At 36.5% G+C, this 21,995-nt stretch overlaps 1 protein-coding gene across 1 annotated transcript in view; it reads left to right on the top strand.

Annotated features, from left to right (window-relative positions):
• Nucleotides 1–2,895: 2,895 nt before the first annotated feature.
• Nucleotides 2,896–21,995, top strand: part of F9 (coagulation factor IX) — a gene marked incomplete at both ends in the record, with an annotated part of 34,441 nt that continues 15,341 nt past the window's right edge. Inside the window, 7 exon segments of the mRNA XM_080719206.1 lie at nucleotides 2,896–2,916; nucleotides 2,920–2,959; nucleotides 2,962–3,075; nucleotides 6,008–6,171; nucleotides 6,671–6,695; nucleotides 11,557–11,670; nucleotides 21,595–21,723. Coding sequence (XP_080575332.1) covers nucleotides 2,896–2,916; nucleotides 2,920–2,959; nucleotides 2,962–3,075; nucleotides 6,008–6,171; nucleotides 6,671–6,695; nucleotides 11,557–11,670; nucleotides 21,595–21,723 — 607 coding nt within the window.

Raw genomic sequence — 21,995 nt, 5'->3', positions numbered from 1 at the left:
ATATACAAAGAGCTCAAAAGACTCTACACTAGTAAAACAAATAACCCAATCAAGAAATGGACCACTGAACTGAATAGACACTTCACAAAAGAAGAAACACAAATGGTCAATAGATACATGAAAAGATGTTCAACATCACTAGCCATCAGGGAGATGCAAATCAAAACTACACTGAGATTCCGTCTAACCCCAATCAGAGTGGCAAGCATAAAGAAATAAAACAACAATAAATGCTGGCTAGGATGTGGGTGAAGAGGAACTCTTTTACACTGTTGATGGAAGTGTAAACTACTTCAGCCGCTATGGAGATCAGTTTGGAGATTCCTTAGAAAACTGGGAATGGATCCACCATATGATCCAGCTTTACCACTCCTTGGTATCTTTCCAAAGGGGTTGAAACCAGAGAACTACAGTAATATATGCATACCCATGTTCATATCAGCACAATTCATAATAGCCAAAATATGGAACCAACCTAGGTCTCTATCAACAGATGAATAGTTTGCAAAATTATGGGAAACACACGCAATGGAATTCTACTCAGCTATAAAAAAAAACAAAGTCATGTCATTTGCAAGAAGATGGAAAGACTTGGAGAACATTATGTTAACTGAGATCAGCCAAGCACAGAAAGAGAAGGGACTTATGTTTTCTATAATATGTTCAAACTAGGGAGTATGAGGGATACCAGAGGGACTCTAGACAATGGAAGAGAAAGCTCATCAAAGATAGAATGGAAGGATAGGGGAGGAAGAAGGCTGAGCTTGATTAATGAAGGAGTTAAATCTGAATTTGTGTAAAAATATAAATATAGCATGGTTAACCTGGTCACTCATTGTTGGGAGGGGGGAAGGGGAAGGTGAGGAGGGTGCCAAGCACAGTTCGAATGTATCCCATTTTCAATATGTTCCACATAAAAAAATAAATTAAATATATATATATATATATATATATATATATATATATATATATAATTTTTAAAAGAATATTTACTGCCTTCTCATCAGAAAAGGGAATTGGGGAAGGGCTAAATGAATGATGTGTACATGTATGTCTCTACCATCTTGTACTCCATTAAGATGTATGACTACAATGCACCTATAAAAATAAATTTAAAAAAGAAATTACCCATGCCAGAAGAAAATGGTATAATAGTTCACAAGCTGAGAAAATGTATCACAGAATCTATACTATCAAAATTGTTAATGGGCTGGGCATGGTGGTACACTCATGTAATCCCTATATTTGGGAGGCTAAGACAGAAGGATCACAGGTTCTAGGCCAGCCTCAGCTAATTCATGATGCCCTCTGCAACTTACTGAGTCCCTGTTTAAATTTTTTAAAAATAGGGCTGGAGGTTGTTGAGGTAAATGAGAGCAAAGGAAACATGACCTGATAGCAAAGAATGTGTTTTATTTAGGAATAAAACCTGGAAGGAGGCATTGGACCAATGAGAGAGGCCATGAGAGTCAGAATGGAATGTCTGCCTCTTTACAAGCTAGGAGCTTTTTATGGAGCAAGGAGGGGGAGTACAGGATTAGTCATGTAAGCCACTGGTTGGTGTGCCAGTGACAGTTTTCAAGGGTGATTTTCTTTTCCTTTTGTTCTTGGTTCTCCTCTGGCATGACTTCATGGCCATAACTCACAGTCAGACCTCAGGGGTGTAGCTTGGACGTAGAATGCCCCTGGGTTCCAACCTCAGTTAAAAAAAATTGTTACTGGAATTACTTCAGTGATGAAAATACTATAAGAGATTGAAACTTGGATAATATAAAAAGAAAATTAATATCAGAATAGTAAATGTGTGTCTAAATATAGATGTTTCCTCATCTTAAAATTTCTTTGAAAAATTAATGATTAAAGCAAAAGTAATAACAATATAATATAGAATTTATAACATGTGGAAGTAAAATATATCAAAATATTTTCACAAAGAATAGTAGATAAATAAATGGGAGTATACACTATGGGTTTTTGATAATATATGTATAGTGGTATAACATCATATATTATTATTTATACTATACATACACTATATGTTATATTATTATTATTTTGTGTGTGGTGCTAGGGATGGAACCCAGGGGCCTTCTACCTCCAAGCCACACCTCCAGACCTATTTTATATTTTATTTGGAAATAGGGTCTAAGTTGCTGAAAGCCTCACTAAGCTGCTGAGGCTGACTGACAGCCTGCAATCCTCCTGTCTCTGCCTCCCAAGTACTCGGATTACAAGTGTGTGCCACCATACCCAGCTCCACCATATATTATATATCATATATTGCATATTGCATATTATATGTTATATAGTATATGTTATACATTATACCACATGATATTCTGAAATTTACTTATATATAGTATATGTATGTATATGAATGTTTATATATATGGATATGTGCACTCATGTACATAATACCTATGTACACACAGATGTATATTTTATATATATATATATATATATATATATATATATATATGCATACATATGTTCTGAGACAGGGTCCATATGTTTTTCGATATAGGTACATTGCACAACAAAGTTTATAAACTCCTAATTATGAGGAAGAGCATGAAGGATCCATCAGGTAGCTCAGAGTATATAGGCTTTTTTAAAGTATATGATTTTGTTTTTTCATCTTTTTACCTTCAAACTGTATATCACTGCTATCTAACAAATATTGAATGGGTCACACTGATAAATTTTACTCCCATGACAAACATAGTCATTACACCTGTCCCCATTCTGACATCATGTCCTTTCCTGGTTCACCTCAATTCAACCACAGTGACAGAAGCCATGAAATCAGAGGCAAATGTTAATGATGACCAACATCCATTCTCTTTACTTGACCCAAGAGGCCACTGGAAAAAGCCCAAAGACACACTGAGGGAAATGAACATTATTTCCCAGAAGTAAATACAGCTCAGCTTGTACTTTGGAACAATCGATCAACCTTGTACTTGCACAATCCCCTATCAAAGGTTAAGCAGTGCCTGAACACAATCATGGCAGATTCACCGGGTTTCATTGCTGTCTGTCTTTTTGGATATCTACTCAGTGCTGAAAGTACAGGTTTGTTTCCTTTTAAAAATACATTGGGTATGCTTGTATTTTGGATATAGAAATGTCGGGTGCTGTTTTCTTCAGTAAATAATGATGACATGATTTGACAGAAATATTTAACAGTCTAGTAGCCAGTGTATGTGTTCTTAAGTAATGGCACTCTGGAACCTGGGTATTTTTCATGTTTAAATATAAATAGATTTACAATGGTTATAGTGTACTTTTACCTAATGGACACTATTGAGCTAATGATTCAACAAGGAAATTGCTTTCAGAAAACACATATCTCCATATATCTTTCATGATTTATGAAAAATTGAAAGTAAGAAAAATGTTTAAACAAGAAAACATCAAAATATACAAAAAATTGGTTGGTTTTGGTTTTTGAGTGTCACCACTTTAAAATCAAAACAAACAATGGTCTTATTGACAAAAACATTTTTTTCCTGCAGTACTGGGGATTGAACCCAGGTGTATTTTACCTGTGAGCTACACCCCCAGCCCTATTTTTTTTTTATTCTTGATTTTGAAACAGGGTCTTACTAAGTTGTGGAGGGCCTCACTAAGTAGCTGAGACTGGCCATGAACTGTGATTCTTCTGTCTCAGGCTCCCAAATACTGGGATTAACAAGCATTAGCCAACACACCTGGCTCAATATAAACTCATTTAAAGAGGCAATGTGTGTTTCAAAATTTTTGATTTATGTAATGAAGAATGTCACTATCTTTTGAAATTATATACCTTCAACTTAAAGTTTTAGTAAATACAGAATGATTAACTTTTCATTAGCAAACTGTTATTTATCATCAAAGTTTTGTTAATAGACTGGGAATAAACTATTTTGTCTGGTTCCACGATGTCTCAGAGTTGATATTTGGGGAAAGTCAATACTCCATTGAGCTCACTAGGGAACAAAAACAAATCAGTGTAAAGAGTAAGAATCTAGTTAATACAATGTATATCACTTTATTTTTTCACAACTATAGTGACTTTATATATTTCCCAGAGGAAGTCACACAGGGAAGAATGTATTCCATTTAGATAAATAGCATGTTCTCGCAGAAAGCATTTATCATGCTTACTTTTCAACCTACTAAAATCCACACCAGTAGCTGACAGTACCAGGATCAGGGGTTCCAACCCTAAGCATCCCCAGAAAGCAAACTGGTCCTGTGGCTCCCACTCCAGACATGATGTCAGCCATGGAATCAGAGTGCAGTACTGAAATAATGATGTAAGAATGCAAAGGTTAAAATAAACTAGCCAAGTGAGTATAGTTGAATCAAGAAATATGTTGGAAAACTCACAAAGCAGGACATAAAGCCAGGTCATTAGATATATCTTCTCAATGTGACATATAGACAGACAAAGGATCTAAACCCTTTTTTTGAAATAAGTGGTGAGATGGTGGCAGTTTTAAGAGGGCTTCTGTCACCTGCCCCCCAGACCTCAGATGTTAGAAAGAAAGTAGAAATTAGAAGCAGACTTTCAGAGAAGGGGAAATAGTGACGAGATAATCCTGAAAAGAGCTTACACATAAGATCCACAGATAATACTGAAGAGAAAGGTAGTGGAATTCTGGAGCCACTGTAGTCAGAGATAATAGATCACTAAGGAGAGGTCTAGGTGAATTTTAATATATGATGACATCATGTGGAATTTAGTGATCCAGATTCCCAAGTGCTCAGTTGTCTCAAAAGAGAAACAAGAAAGACAGTGGCTGTGCCTTCCTAGGGCTTGGGATTGCAAAGGTAGTGTGGCACTGACAAGGGGTGAAGGGAATTAAGAAAGTTGGTAAGTGAAGAGTGGAGGAGAAAAACCAAGGTAAAATCAGAAAGAGTGAGCCCAAAGGGATTGGCAGAATAAGTATATCAAGACACTAGGGTGTTCCATAAAGTGAATAACACCAAAGAAAACAAAGTAGCAAAGTTCCTTCCTTCCTTCTTTCCTTTTCTCCTTTCTCCTTTTTTTCAATCTTGAATTAATGAGATAGTAGCCCCAAATGCCCTGAAAAGTTCAATGTATAAGTTAGTGCTGTTCAAATGGTATCAGATATATGGCAATTCTCTTAATGAAAGGAACAACTCCAGGCAATTTCTTGATCTACTATCATTAATTACACACACACACACACACACACACACACACACACACACACACACACGAGAGAGAGAGAGAGAGAGAGAGAGAGAGAGAGAGTTAAAAAAACACAGAGATGGAGAGATGGGCGAGGGAGGGAAACAGGGAGAGAATTCATATAGAGACCTCAACCCTCAAGAGTTCAAACCAGGCTAAAATAAACTACATTCTGGAATTTTTATGATGGCATGTGTTATAAATTTTTATAACAGCATGTGTCTATTTAAGCCAAGTGTGGTGGTGCATGCTTGCAATCCTAGTTACAAATTAACTGAAGGAGTTGTGAATCTCAAGATTAAAAATTATGCAGTGGTTTAATTTAGCATCTATTAAAAGGCACTGGGGTCACTTTTGCAGCTGGGCCACAATTAGGCGTCTGCTCCTCAAGATACATTTGTTGCAAAGTCATTGGGTCACTATATCCTGAAAATACAGCCCAACCAGTGTGATGGATCACCTTGCAAGGATCTGTAATAAGATAGTTTTAAGCAATGACAAAATGAAGTCAACTGCTTATTTGAAAAACTTTCTTTTATATCCTGAATAAATTCAAATATGAATGTAAATTTGATCTTTAATTATTGGAGCTCTCCTAACTAAATGTAAAATTGATTTAATCCTCAATTCTCCATGTTTACATAGTACTGTGGGAGCATCACAGATTTTGACTCCATGCCTCAAAGATAAACTGGCTTTGGGATTGCATGGATTAAAAACAAAGCCTTTCTTAAGAGATGTATTCAACTTTCATGGTGTTTTCTCTTTTTTTTAAAGCTAAAAGATAGTTCTTTTATATTTCAGTTTTTCTTGATCACAAAAATGCTACCAAAATTCTGAGCCGATCAAAGAGGTATAATTCAGGGAAATTGGAAGAATTTGTTCGAGGGAACCTTGAGAGAGAATGTATTGAAGAAAGGTGTAGTTTTGAAGAAGCACGAGAAGTTTTTGAAAACACTGAAAGAACTGTGAGTATTTCTTCTTATCCTTTAGAAGCAGAGGAAAGGATAAAAAATGATACTTTGAAAGGACAAAAAATATTTTGGCAAATTAAAAATTGCTCTCTCTCTCTCCTGTGTGTGTGTGTGTGTGTGTGCGTGTGTGTGTGCGCGCACGCGTGCGAGAGAGAGAGAGAGAGAGAGAGAGAGAGAGAGAGAGACGCCTCTTTTACAATATTTGTTACAAATGTTATAAAAGAGAGGTAATCAATGTCAACATATTTTTAGTACTACCCTTAGGTATGGTGGTGGATGCCTGTAATACCAGGACTTGGAAGGCTGAGACAGATAGAATTATCACAGGTACAATACTAGTCTCAGAAATTTAGCAAGGCCCACAGCAACTTAGCAGGACCCTATTTAAAATAAAAAATCAGATAGGGCTGGGGTATAGGTTGGAAGTAGAGTACCCTTGGGTTCAATCCTCCAAAAAATTATTAATAATGTGACATCTTTTTGTAATTTATAGACTGAATTTTGGAAGCAGTATGTTGGTAAGTAATTAATTTTATCTTCAATTAAATTATGTACTTGTTATTTCTATATGAATATATTTTATATAATTATATATAAATATATAATTGCATGCATATATATATATATATATATATATATATATATATATATATATAGTTTTTGTAGTACTGGGGATTGAACCCAGGGGTATTCTACCTCAAGCTACACCCCTAGCCATATATTTTATTCTTTTTATTTTGAAATACAGTGTCACTAAATTGCAGAGGGCCTCACTAAGTAGCTAAGGCTGGCTGCAAACATGGATGCTCCTGTCTCAGCCTCCCAAGTACTGGGATTACAAGTATGTACCACAACACCCAGCATATATTATCTATTTAAGGCAGATGTGGTGGTGCACGCTTATAATCCTAGTACTTGGGAGGCTGAGACAGGAGGATCGGTTCACAGCTACTTAGTGAGACCCTCCGCAACTTAGTGAAACCCTGTTTCAAGATAAAGAATAAAAAATAGGACTGGGAGTGTAGCTCAGAGGTATAATGCCCATGATACAATACCTAGTACAGCAAAATAAATAAATACGTTAGATACATTAAAATTTGTCAAAAACAGAAAAATCATTCCAACTCTTTGACCAAGATCAAATAGTGATATCATACAGGTCTATGCCAGCCTGGAAGGTACCATCTGGCAGATGAGTTAACTCTGCTAGAAGACTTTAAAGAAACATCTTTCATCGAGTGTGATGAGAATCACAGGTTTTCAGCCAGCCTCAGCAACTTAGGCCCTCCACAACTTAGTGAGACTCTCTTTCAAAATAAAGAAGAAAATAGGGCTAGGAGTATAGCTCAGAGGTAAAATGCCCCTGGGTTGAATCCCCAGTACCTCAGGGGAAAAAAAATCCTTCCACCACAAAAAGCCATAAGGAAGAAACCCAAATTATTGTAATTGAGACTAAACAAGAATTTGCAATCCTCAGTAGAGAGTCAGAGGATGCTGACTGACTACTGTTTTTGCTTAAAAATCATCCTAGTTGTGATGGCCTACAGATCCCTCCATGGTCATGCTTTCTTCTCTGGTTGCTTTCTTCCTTATACAAAGGGCTCCTTGCACACTCTTGGAATGTGACACATTAAAGGCATTATCTAGCTATTTTAGCTGGCTTTGCCCAGTTACCCCAGGCTCACTTCCTAACCTCTTTAAAGTTTTTGTCTAAATGTCACCATCTCACTGAGGCCTACCTTGATTATCTATTAATTCTTCAACCTTCCTTCCAGTAACCCCCCAATGAAAATGCCCATATCCAGCTTTCTATTTTGTACTAAAGGTTGAATAACCCTTATTAGAAGTGCCTGTTTCAGATTTGGGGGATTTTTTCAAGATTTTGGAGCATATATGTAATGAAATATCGTGGGGATGGGACCTAAATCTAAAGTACAGGATTTGCTTATGTTTCATGTATACCTTATTCACATAGCTTAAAGGTAATTTCATATAGCCTTTTTAATAATTTTGTGTGAAACAAAGTTGTGTGGTGTATAATTTTCCACTTGTGGGATCATATTAATGCCCAAAACGTTTTGGATTTAGGATCAATTTGGATTTGGGACATTCAGATTAGGGATATTTAATCAGTAGCACTTTTTACCATCTAATGTATCATAGAATTTTCCTGTTTACACTATCTAGTCTTGATTTTCTTCCCACCCTACAAGAATGCAAGCTTCTGCTTGGCAGAGAATTAATTATTTTGTTTATTGATAGATTTCTAATGCCTATAACAATATCCAAAACAGAGGCACTCCGTATATATTTGTCCAATGCATTGACCAAAGGGGAAAATATCACATTTTAATGACAACTTCTTTTAAAACTAAAAGATTTTGGTAAATGTTTGAGGGAAGAGAAATTTTTACAGGTTGACTTCCCTAAGACCAGTTGCATGGATGGATAGAAACAAATTAACCTGGACACCAAATTCACTGAGTTCCATCAATTTGAGTTTCAATTCTATTAGCCACAGTTCCTGGCCATAGTTTTTATATCCTCAGAACTCATAATCTCTCCACATCCATTTGTAAGTCATGAGAGAAAAGAGGTTTACTCTATTATATTTACCTTTTACCTTTTTTATTGTATTGTATTGTATTGTATTTACCTTTCTTTGTTCTTAATGATGAGGGCTACCATGTCCATTTCTACTGAGTTATTCCCATTATAGTTCAACCAATTAAGTCTTCTTTTTAATTCCCTTTCTACTAAATTTAAAATTTTGAATTTTATGATATATTTTTAAAACAAATTAATACCTACTTTTCCAAAAACAGTCATGCCTATATTTAAATTCCCATGCTCCTTTCATTGCCCACTCCCACACATTCCAGGCCACCACAACTCCAGTAATGTGTGTTTGCAGCTGGGTCCCTGTATTCTAGATAGCATAAGTGTATTGTTTGCTATACCTCAGGTATAGGTAGATACCTGACAAACATCAAGAATGTACTTCTCTCACTAATTATTTGTCTAAGAAAATAAGAAAAAATAAACAAACTCCATGCATGTTCTCACTTTACAGATCCCAAATCACCACAAAAGTAGCATATCCTACTTCTGGTATATAACAGATACTCAGGCTTCTCCTGTTGTCCTATTCTCTGCCATTAACTTGACAAACAAAGAGCCTGGTTGAAGAGAAATCACACCTGACCATAGTAACTAACATCTGGTGGGCACTTCACAGAATCAGTGTACAGAAGCATTTCATAGAATCCCTGTCTCATTTAACCATCACACCATCCTTGAAAACAAAGTATTATAAATTCCATTTGGCAGAGAGGCTTAGAAAGGTTAAAGATTTGCCAGAGGTCATCCAGCTTGAAGTCCAGAAGAGAATTTAAGTTCTCTACTGCTCAACCCCTTGCTCTAATATCATATCTCATGGCCTTCAGATCTAAACATGTTTATTCATAAACAGGAACCCAGTAGTCTTAAACAGGAATATTACACTTGGCAAGGTCATGTCTCTTGTCTTGATTCCTACTGACCAAGGCTTTGTCTGGGCCCAAAGTACACACAAACAAGAACCCAAAGGAAGACTGAATGCAGGATAAAATGGCACTTGTTTTAAAGGTATGCCTCAGCAAATGAGTGTGTAGCTGGATTCAAGGCCAGATCCTCTCAGTGAAACATCCTAAATAATTCAGATTTGTTGGTCTATAATATAAAGTACAATGTAACTCATTTTAGAGCAGTTTTGAACATCAATAATAATAAACCAGAGGTAAAATATTTTGTTTTCATAGAGTTGGAACAAACTGAAGTTTCTGTGCAAAGCACACTGGATCAAGGGGCAAAGGGGACAAGGTCTAATTTTTGTAGCAAACAAATTTTCCAGAGTGACTATTTCTAATAAAGAGACACTAGTCCCTTAGTTAATGGAACCTGGATACATGTCAAAAACAAGGAGAATGGCAAGAATCTATACATTTGATGTCAGAAAATTCTGCGTTGAAGTAAGACTAATATTTAGACATCTTTTTTTATTTTCACCTTTTATTCTTTCATCGACTCTTAATGTCATCTTAATCTCTTATCCTTTTCTTACTCATATATCATTTTACTGATCTACCTCCTGTTTTTCTTCAGGGCTATTTTTCTTAACTTTAAGTGAGAATCACTCTCCCTTCTGGTTGTATTAATTCTTTTTGAAGTATGAATTGAAGCAGATCTCTAAGAAACCAGACTTAGGATTTCCTTCTCATTCTGACCTTCCCTTTTTGTCCATTCCTTCCTCACACTTTCAGACTAAAATAATCTTCAAATGATTTCAAAACATCTGCAAATGTAGAAACTTCAGAAAAGGTAGAATGAAAATAGCCAATCTATGCAGAAATATAGTGCACTGCATATTTTTTTTTAAAAAATATGAAGCTAGCCTAGATGGCCATTAACAGAAGTTAACAATTTCTTATGGTACATTGAACTCTGTTTCTCACTTTACCTAGATGATTTGGAACCTAACTTATAAACAGTAAATAATATTTAAGCAGTATCAGATGCTTTGGCATATTTTCCATTGTCTTGAATCCTCACTGTTCATGATGCTTAAAAATCAAATAACATTACATGAGAATAGATGCATTTGCTTCATGCATAGGCTTCCAGTTCCTTCAACTGAAGCAACATTTATTATCTAGCTCAGCTTGCTCAGCAAGACCTGTAATAAATCAGGCCTCATATGATATATAGGTAGTATTTGGGGAAATTATTTGATTTGATTTGATTTGATTTAGAATTAACTCCCATGTAATTCTATAAGGAATGTTTTTAAATCCTTCTCACCTTATGCTTATATCACCTATTTTTATACAAAGACATTCTTCCCCTTCTTTCTTTGGATTGTGTAAGCTATGTACATGCCTTACTTGAGGCAATTTCCTAAGATGATGTTAGCCTGGAAACCTTTGCTAGGCTGGAATTATAAACTCAGGAAGACAGGAGATCACTGGCCTGTAGGCAGCTGGCTTCCAGGTCAGTAGTTCTTATTGGAATCTAAAATTGAACTCTAATACCATAAGTCTATGCAGGGGAAGACTGGGGATTCTAAATAATTTATCTAATTATTCCATTTCTTTTTTTTTTTTTTTTTGCGGGTCTGGGGATGGAACCTAGGGGCATTCGATCTCCGAGCTACACTCCCTGACCTATATTTTATTCTTTATTTTTTTAAACAGGGTCTCACTAAGTTGCAGAGGGCCTCATTAAGTAGCTCAAGCTGTCCACAAACCACAATCCTCTGGTCTCAGCCTCCCAAATGCAAGGATTACAAGCGTGCACCACCACATGTGGTTTAATCAATCCATTTCTTAACCTGTCTTAAAGATGGAGATCAGTGTGAGTCTAATCCATGTTTAAACGGTGGCAGTTGCAAAGACGACATTAATTCCTATGAATGCTGGTGTCGATATGGATTTGAGGGAAAGAACTGTGAATTAGGTAAGTAACTATCTTTTTGTCATTCATGATTCAAAAGCTTCCTTTTGAAATCAAACAAAAGCAGAATATACAATATTAATGAGTCATAAGCTTCTTTTAAAATACACATTCAAAGCTTATAGTCACTTCTGCAGCAGTTACAGTTTTCTTTCTGGGGGTGATTAGACACAGAGGCATTCTACCTCCAAGTTATACCCACCATACCAATTTTATTTCTTATTTGGAAACAGGTTCTCACTAAGTTGCCAAGGCTGTCTTTATACCTATGATCCTCCTGTATCAGTCTCCCAAGTTCTAGGATTACAAGCATGTACCAACATGCCTGGCTGTAGTTAAAATATAGATAAACATTCTGCCGGGCATAGTGGCACACTTGTAATCCCCGCACTTGGGAGGCAGAGACAGGAGGATCACGCAGGTTCAAAGCCAGCTGCGTTGGCTTAAGAGACCCTGTTTCCAAATAAAAATATAAAAAATAGGTGTCTGGGAGTGTAGCCTGGAGGTAGAAGGGTTTCCAGGAACCCCAGTACTGCAAAAAAATTTGTAGATGTACATTCAAGAAACTATATTAAAGAACAGCAACGATATTTGATAGCTGACATGAGGTAGTAATGTTATTCCACTCATTTTACTTATTAATCCTTAAAGCAACCATATGTGGTCAGTACCATTATCATTCCCATTGTATGCACAAGGCAAAGTACAGCTCCAATAACTCAATATCAAAGAGGAATAAAAAGTTGAGCCAGGACTTGAACTTCAGTTAGACTAAAACCCACGCTTTTAAGGACTACATTTAAAACTCAGGAAAAAAAAAAACCCTGAACATATGCAATTGATGAACTCATGACTGAATTGCTATCAACCTAGAGAATGGAAGTCAGTTACATATAGAAGCAGGATATGAAGGACCAGTTAACCCATGTAATAGAAACTGCTCCACACATACTAACCACTTCACATGTCAGTTTTTTTTAATGGAAGCAAGTCTTTGTTAAGTAACTTTTAATAGCAGAAAAATAAAACTTATAATTCTCTTTACAGCAAATATATAATGTCAGTACTTGGGCCATCTTAAGTTAAAGGCCTTTTACCATAAAATATGTTATTTGGTTTTTGGTTTTTTGGGGAGTTTTTTTTTTTTGCAGGTCTGGGGATGGAACCCAGGGGCATTTGACCTCCGAGCCACACCACCTGCCCTATTATTTTTTTTTTAGTCTTTATTTTGAAACAGGGCCTCACTGAGTTGCAAAGGGCCTCACTAAGTAGCTGAGGCTGTCCTCAAACCGTGATCCTCCAGTATCTATCCATCACCTGAATGCTGGGATTACAAGCATGCATCACCACGCCTGGCAAAAATATATGCTTTTAAACTTTACTCAAATTGAATTTAAACTTCCCTATATATATAACAAAAGAGTGTAGTAAAATTAGCAAATACTAAACTATGCTGATAATTTGTCATTCTTAGTTTGTAGTTTTTAGAAACAGTACATGCACCTAATATATGTTGACTCCTTGGCTTATTAGTTGCAGTGTACACTGCAACAAAATACAAAATACATGCTTGATGAACATTTATTCATACCTATAAGACAGCAACTAGAAATTAGGTTTCAATATTGATAATAATCAGAGGTCATTCCTGATTTTGACTATATTGGTTACAAAAAGAAGTAATATAACAAATGTAGGATTTTTGTATACTTACACCTTATAGCCTAGGAAGTTTTTGGGGTTTGGTCATTGTAGCACTAAATGCCATAGTCCTTCACCTATTTGATTGCTAACTCTAAATTCAATACTAATGACATTATGCCTGTGAAGAGAACACAGTGCTAAGAAGGGATATTTCTACTCTGAAAGTTTCTAAGAACAGAGATGCAGTCCTGCAGAAAGAATTTGACATCACAGGCTATATGACTAGAATAAATAGTAGAAAATTAACAGGACACTATTAAGGTATTATAGCCTTCCACCTGACAAATGAAAAAGGAACAAAATGAAATATAGCAGCTACACTTGTCTTACTGAGAAAAGAAAAAAGTCACCAGTAATGTTGTTCAAAAATCCTTTAAATACTAAGAAAAATTCATTGATCATCTTCCTTTGAGATCTAAAAGATATAAGAAGAAAAGAAAAATATGACAGGGAAAATGCATGTAAAAGAATAGAAAAAAGAAATAAGTGAATATAGGTGAGTGAACTTGTATACATGGGTGGGACTCCCATTCACTTAGATTTCCCAGTGTGGGGCTAAACCAATATTTGGGTTATCTTTCCTGTGGGTATATTAATTGGTTTAGCATAACTAAAGTGCTATTTTGTTTGAAAGGTTATAATTTGGAGCCAGGCATGGTGGTGCATGCTTATAATCCCAGCATTCGGGAGGCTGAGACTGGAGGATAGCGGTTCGCAGACAGCCTCAGCTACTTAGTGAGGCCCTCTGCAACTTAATGAGACCCTGTTTAAAATTAAACTAGGGCAGGGGGTGCATCTCGGAGGTCAAATGCCCCTGGTTTCCATCCCCAGACCCGCAGAGAAAAAAATGCTAAGTCTACAACTCACACCAACTCAACACTCAAGTTGAAGTAGCAATAAGGACTATGAGCTAATCCTTAAATTAGCCCATGCTAGCATATATGGAACAGAGTTTTAAATTTTAGATTTGTTACTAAAAAGTTCATGATATCCTTCAAAAGTTCATAGTCAATTGCCTAGCCTAGCTTGAATTCCCCCATAAAAAGATCCTGCTGATGAAAACTTATTTATTAGGGTATATAGTTATAAAAGGCAAGAATAAGAGATAGAAGAGTATGGAAATGAGAAAAAACTGATAAGAGAATCCTTTCTCCAACTACTTGCCTGTTACTGCACTGATTACTTGAACTTCTAGTACTCTCTCCAAAAAGCCAGATAATTTATCTCAGGATCGTTTACCTGAGAAACAAAAAGAGGTGAATAAATTGGTCTATCAGCATCTGCCTGCAATTGGTGAAAAGTTAAGCCTATGGGGCATTCACACTCCACTATTTCCCAGTTGGGTATGTTTGGGCATCTAGAGAGTTCTGAAGCATCAGGTGCCTGAACATCAACAGACAAACCCCAAGACAAGAAGAAAAGGGTACAAAATACATATAAAGACCAAGGCAATTGGGCTTCACTTGAGTGTGAGGTCAGTTGAAGTTCATAGAGAACTGGTCACTACAGGACCAGCAAAAGATACAGGTGAGCTGGGAACACCTATAATCCCAATAATTAGTAAGCTGAAACGAGAGTATTGGAGGTTCCAGAACAGTTTCTGCAACTTAGTGAAACTTTCAGCAACCTAGTGAGACCCTGTTTCAAAAACAAAACAAAAAAAAGTAGGCCTGAGGGTATAGTTTGGAGGTAGAATGCCCAATACCTCCATATGGGTTCAATCCCCAATATCACACACAAAAAAGACATAAGTGAGGCTGAGCAGAAGGAAGGTGGTGCATAGGGGGTTATTTAATACACTCATTTTCAAACCATCCATATTATAACTACACTAACAAGTGAGAATTTTCATTGAAATGTTCAATGTAATTGAACATGTAAATAAGTAAATGAGAAGTGTTAGAAGGGTGTAGTGGCACACACTTTTAATCCCAGCATTTGGGAGTTTGAGACAAGAGGATTGCAGTTTGAGTACAGGCTCGTCTACTTAATGAGGCCTTCTGCAACTTACTGAGACCTTGTTTCAAAATAAAGAATAAAAAAAATTAGGGCTGGGGGTATAGCTCGGAGGTAGAATGCCCCTGGGTTCCATCCCCAGTACTACAAAAAAGAAAGTGTCCCACATTCATTGTGTTTCTGTGCTAAGTGTTCCAGTGGCCTCTTTTCTTACTCTCTCATACTCTCTCTATAGACCTAAATAGGCACAAGGGCAGAGCCTATTTCTCTTAAACTGACAGGTCTCAGCCAACAAGCCCAGAACCACGCTATTTCCTGTTATTGGGATTGCATAGGGAAAACAAAGAGGAAGCATGTTAATAAAATGGCAAGAATAAGCCAACTACACCACAAATCACAATTAATATGAGTTGGGGTTAAACTAATCTATTAATGACAACTTTCAGTTTGGAGTTAACATCTAATTGCATCTTTTAACAAAAGAGACTTAAAATGACACTAGGAGGCTAAACGAAAGAGATATAAAAAGCAGTATCAGGTAAATGCTAACAGAAGGAAACCAGCAAAATGATCTCTGCATCAGACAAAATAGAATTCAAGACAAAAAACTTTACAAGAGACAAAAAAGATATTTTATATTAATAAGAGAAACTTAAGAGAGAGTAAGAAAACAGGCCACTGGAACACTTAGCACTACGAAAAATAATGTTTTCAGCATTTGGCAATTAAAGGACCCCATCTCTTTCTCCTCTTTTGACACATATCTACCTCTTTCAGTTTCAAGTTGTTTTATACCATTATGAACTCCCCATGTCTGTAATTCCCAGGAATTTCCAGATTCTACTTCTAGAAGTAACTTCTTGATCTCTCTAGCTCTGGAAGGCAAAGAACTTGTAGAATAAATAAATAACAGGGAATACACTTCAGGGCAGAGATATAGCATCTACTTGAAATTATCTATTGCTTTTCTTATTGTATGAAAGAAATAAGTAAAAGTGTAATTTTCAAAAAAAACATGTATAGAAAACACAAAGTGCCTAAACAACTAAAATAAATAAATATATAAATTCTACTAGGTACAGTCAAAAAACAAATATCAAAGTATGTATCTATATGGCAACAACAAGTAGAAAATAAATTTTATAGCAAAACAAAATAATTAATGCTTAGGAATAAAAGTAAGAAATATGTGAAGAACTCTACCCAAAATTTTATGAAACATTATTGAGAAAAATATCAGAGTCCTAAATAATGAATACATAGGCTATGTTCACTGATTAATAAATACAGAATTGTAAACATATCAATTTGCTTATACTGGATTCAATGTGATGCCAATCAAAAACCCCACAGGCTTTTTTGGGGGAGAGTAATATTGACAAGATAATTTTAAAATGTACATACATGGCAATGCAAAGGGCCAAGGATAGGCAAGACAATTTTTGAGGAAAAATAAAATTGGAATACTTACACTATTCAATTTCAAGAATTACAAAGATATATTAATTAAGATAATATGGTATTGAAACAAGGATAAATAAACAGACCAATGGAACAGAGAGAGTCAAGAAACATACTTGCACATGTATGAAAACTTGATATATGACAGAGGTGCCAGTAGGAAATAATTGGAATTTACAATAAGTATCAATGGATCAATTATATATTCACATGAGGGAAAATTCACCTGTATCTCCACCTCACACTATGTACCATAATCAACTCCAAAGTGGACTAATCCAAATGGAAGTGGACTAGATCTAAATATGAAATATAAAACAATAAAGTTTTATATTCATGAACTTATGGTAGGAAAATTTCTCTTAAATATAACATAAAATGTACTTACCACAAAGGAAAATTTTATAAAAGGGCTGCATTAAAACTAAAATTGTATGTATGTATGTATTTCACTATTACTCTTAACTACATTATGATGTAAAACTATAATGCATCAACAAAAGTATTTTTTAAAAAGAAAGAAAAATAGATAAATAAAAAATAAAACTAAGAGCTTCTATCAAATAACGTTATGTTCATACAAGAATTTCACTACCCATCTCACTAGAATGTATGGAGAAGGAGGAAAGGGGAGTGTGGGAGGGGGCATATGAAGGGAAATACAACAAACGATGTAAGCATTGTATGTTTGCACCACTTTGAATTTCACTATGATATATAATTACATTGCACCAATAAAGTAATATATAAATAAAGAAAAGAAAAAACTCAAAACTTCTGTTCAAGCCAGGCATGGTGGTGTGCACTTGTAATCCCTGCACTTGGGAGGCGGAGACAGGAGGATTGTGCAGGTTCGAAGCCAGCCTTGCTGGCTTAAGAGACCCTGTTTCCAAATAAAAATAGGTCTGAGAGTGTAGCCTGGAGGCAGAAGGATTCCATCTCCAGTAGCACCAAAAAAAAAAAAAAAAAAAGAACTTCTGTTCAGCCAGCAAAAACACTATTTAGAGAAAAGCCAAGTCACTGAATGGAAGAAGAAATCTGTAATGCATATATCTAATAACTGGAACTTGTATATATTGATAGTGGGAATTAAATTTATACTATCATTTCAGAAAATTGTTTATCATGATCTACTGGATGATCGAATAATTCAATCCACAGGTATAAATTTTGTAAAAATGCATGCTTATGTTACCAAATAGATACACAGGATGTTTGTTAAAGCATTATACATACAAGTCAAAAACTCAAAAGGTCAGATTATTTACCCTTATATATGAAACCTAGGGAGAACCTGGAATACAAAAGAGACTCTAGTCAAAGGAAGAGAAGCCCTAGTAGAATGATGAAGGGGGCCTAATGGAGGGATCTGGGTGAGGGGAGGGAGACTCAATGAAGGAAACACTTCAATGGACATGATGTACATATACAAAATTACTGTCATTCTCAGTGCATGGGTAGGGTAAACGGATGCAGTAAGAATTTGGATTTGGCTCATCGAATGCTTTGTGCATGTATGTCTCTATCACTCTGAATTTCATCATGTGTATGATTACAATGCACAAATTTAAAAAAATGAGCCTGGCATGGTGGTGCACACGTCTAATCTTAGTACTTGGGAGGCTAAAACAGGAGTATTGCAGGTTCAAAGCCAGCCTTAGCTACTTAGTGAGTCACTCTGCAACTTGTTTCAAAATAAAGAATAAAATGTAAGGCTGGGGATGTAGCTCAGAAGTAGAATGACCCTGGGTTCAATTCCCCGCACCACAAAAAAAGAAGAAAAAAAATGGAAACAGTTCAAATATATAGTAATAGTAACATAGCTGAATAAAAATTGGGATACTGATACAATATCACAGCAATACTACACAGCAATGTAAATGAACTACAGCTATACAAAGCCACATATAAATAAATCACAGATAAAATATTAAATGGGCCAGGCATGGTAGCACATGCTTGTAATTTCAGTACTTGGAAGGCAGAGACAGGAAGATCACAGGTTCATGTCAATCCTCACCTACTTAGTGAGGCCCTCTACAACCTAGTGAGACCCTGTTTCAAAATAAAAAATAATGTTCATCATCATTAGCCATCAGGGAGATGCAAATCAAAACTACACTGAGATTCCATCTAACCCCAGTCAGAGTGGCAAGCATAAAGAAATCAAACAATAATAAATGCTGGCGAGGATGTGGGGAAAGAGGAACTCTTTTACATTGTTGGTGGGAGTGCAAACTAGTTCAGCCACTATGGAGATCTGTGTGGAGATTCCTTAGAAAACTGGGAATATATCCATCATACGATCCAGCTTTACCACGCCTGGGTATTTTTCCAAAGGTGTTGAAAACAGAGAACTACAGCAACATATGCATACCTATGTTCATAGCAGCACAATTTGTAATAGCCAAAATTTGGAAACAACCTAGGCCCCCATCAACAGCTGAATGGTTTACAAAGTTATGGGAAATACACACAATGGAATTCTATTCAGCTATAAAGAAGAACAAAATCACGTCATTCGTAAGAAGATGGAAAGGGCTGGAAAGCATTATGTTAAGTGAGATCAGCCAAACACAGAAGGGAAATATATTTCCTCTAATATATTAGAGAAGGGACATATGTTTCCTCTAATATGCCCAAACGAGTGAGCATTGGGGATACCAGAGGAACTCCAGATAATGGAAGGGAAATCTCAGCAAAGTTTGAATGGAAAACTAAGAGAGGAAGGAGGCTGAATTTGATTGATGAGTGACTATTTCCAAATAGGTGTAAAATATAGCAAGGTTAGCCTGGGTATTAAGTATCGGGAGGGGGAAGGGAAACAAGGGGGGGGAGAGGGCACCAAATACAGATTAAATGTATAACATTTACTTTCAATTTAAAAAAAAGGCTGGGGGTATACCTCAGAGGGAAAATGCCCCGGGGTTCAGTCCCCAGTACTCCCCCTTCCCACACACATACAGCCCACATCCAGAAGAAAGGAACTAATAAACCATTCCCAGAGCAAGCAAGAATGACTATGTCCTGCTAAGAGCCTTAGATTTAACAAAGCAGGGAAGGGTCTGTGTGCAATAAGGATGCACAGAGATACTGGGAAGAGCCCCAGGGAAGCAGCCGACAGACATTCCAAGCCGAGGTGCAGGATACATAGAGGCAGAAACACACGCAATGGCCCTAACTACCAACAGCTGAGTGCACAGAAGAAGGTCCAGGAAGAAGGCAGGGGAAAAAAATAAAATAAAAAAATAAGGCTTGGGTGTAGCTGAGAGGTAGAATGTCCCTGGAGTCAATCCCTAGTACCACAAAAAATACAAAACAAAAAAATAAAAAAATGTTAAATGAGAGCTACACATGATGGTGCATGCCTGTAATCCCAGCACTTGGGAGGCTGAGACAGGAGGATCACAGGTTTGAGGTCACTTTCAACAACTTAAAAATGCCTTCAACAACTTCCCAAAACCCTTCTTCAAAATCAAAAGAGGGCTGAGGCATATAGCTCAGAAGTAGAATGCCCAAGTTCACTCCCTACTTCCAAAAATAAATGAAAGACACAGAAAAGTACATATTGCAAGCTTAAACTTGTATGAAGCTCATAAGCTTGCTAGCAAAACTGTTCACTGTTTTAGAAATGCAGGTTATGGTAACTTGAAAAGAAGTAAGGGTAGAATGATCAAGAGGCAGCATTAGGAAACCTTCTGGGGTTTTGATACTGTACTATGTATTGATCTGTGAGGTGTTTAAGTGCATTTGCTTTGTAAAAATGTACAAAAGTTTCATATGCTTTTTCATTTCTATTATACTCCAACAGGTTTTTATTGCAATGCATGATTTATTGAAAGTAGAATATGCAATCCTTTAGTTTAACAAGAAGTCAAAATCTTGCTGCCACAATTTTATTCTTATTTGTGCGTGTGCGTGTGCGTGTGTGTGTGTGTGTGTGTGGTACTGGGGGTGGAACCCGGGGGCATTCTACACCCCCAGCTCAATTTTTTTGTTGGTACTGGGGTTCCTGGAAGCCCTTCTACCTCCGGGCTACACTCCCAGACCTATTTTTACATTTTTATTTGGAAACAGGCTCTCCTAAGCCAGCGCGCACGGCTGGCTTCGAACCTGCGCGATCCTCCTGTCTCTGCCTCCCAAGCACGGGGATTACAAGCGTGCGCCACCACACCCGGCTCCAGCCCAATTTTTTATTCTTTTTTTTATTTTATTGGTACACTGTATTAATACATCATAGTGGGACTTAAAATAAACTTGTGTAGACATACACGCACACATCATCCAGTCAGCCTCCATCTAATCCCCACCTCTTTCCCTCCCCAACCCTCCCTCCCATGCGTGAAATGGGTCAAAAGAGGAGCTCCAGGTAAAAAAGGAGATCCTATAGAAGAGCAAATAAGGCAACCTAACTGAGGGGATGGTGGGGGAGAGAGCTCTCTAAGGCACATGATGTATTTAGACAAAAGTATGGATAGCAATCATTATTCTTTATTTTGAAACAAGGTCTCACTAAGTTGCAAAAGGCCTCACTAAGTAGCTGAGGTTGGCCGAAAACCCAGGATCCTCCTGTCTCAGCTTCCCAAGAACTAGGATTACAAGCATGCACCACCACACCTGGCTTGTTTTATGCTTTACTGAGAATTTTATTTTACTTTTCTTTCCACTGTTAGTTCAAAACTTTCAAGTTTCTCACCGTGAATTTCCTCAGCTTATATTTGACCTATGACTGAATCAGTAGTTGCATGCACTTTTTGGAAATAGATGTTAAATATTACAATTCCTATTGATTTTGCTCTATTTCAGATGCAACATGCAACATCAAGAATGGCAGGTGCAAGCAGTTTTGTAAAAAGAGTGCTGATAACAAGGTGGTTTGCTCCTGTACTGAAGGATACCGCCTTGCAGAAAACCAGAAGTCCTGTGAACCAGCAGGTCAAAATCTAAATCTTTTCAATCAAACCTATATTTGAACCATTATAATTTTAACTGCTAATTTTAATCCTTCCTTGCATCTGCTTCCTTTTGGCATCAAAAAATCAGTACCATGAAACTGATAAATTAATTTTCCAAATCATTTAAAATATAAATTCTATAATTACTTACAGCTTGAATTATTTCTATGTCCAGCATTTTCTTCTGGCATTTGAATCATAATATAATTGATTGGTGTGATTTATGTATACAAATAGCTGTGATTCATCAAG

Source organism: Muscardinus avellanarius, assembly GCF_963383645.1.
Source record: "Muscardinus avellanarius genome assembly, chromosome: X".
Lineage (NCBI taxonomy): Eukaryota > Metazoa > Chordata > Mammalia > Rodentia > Gliridae > Muscardinus > Muscardinus avellanarius.
Note: the sequence above shows the minus strand (reverse complement) of the source record. Positions and strands in the feature narration are given on the sequence as shown.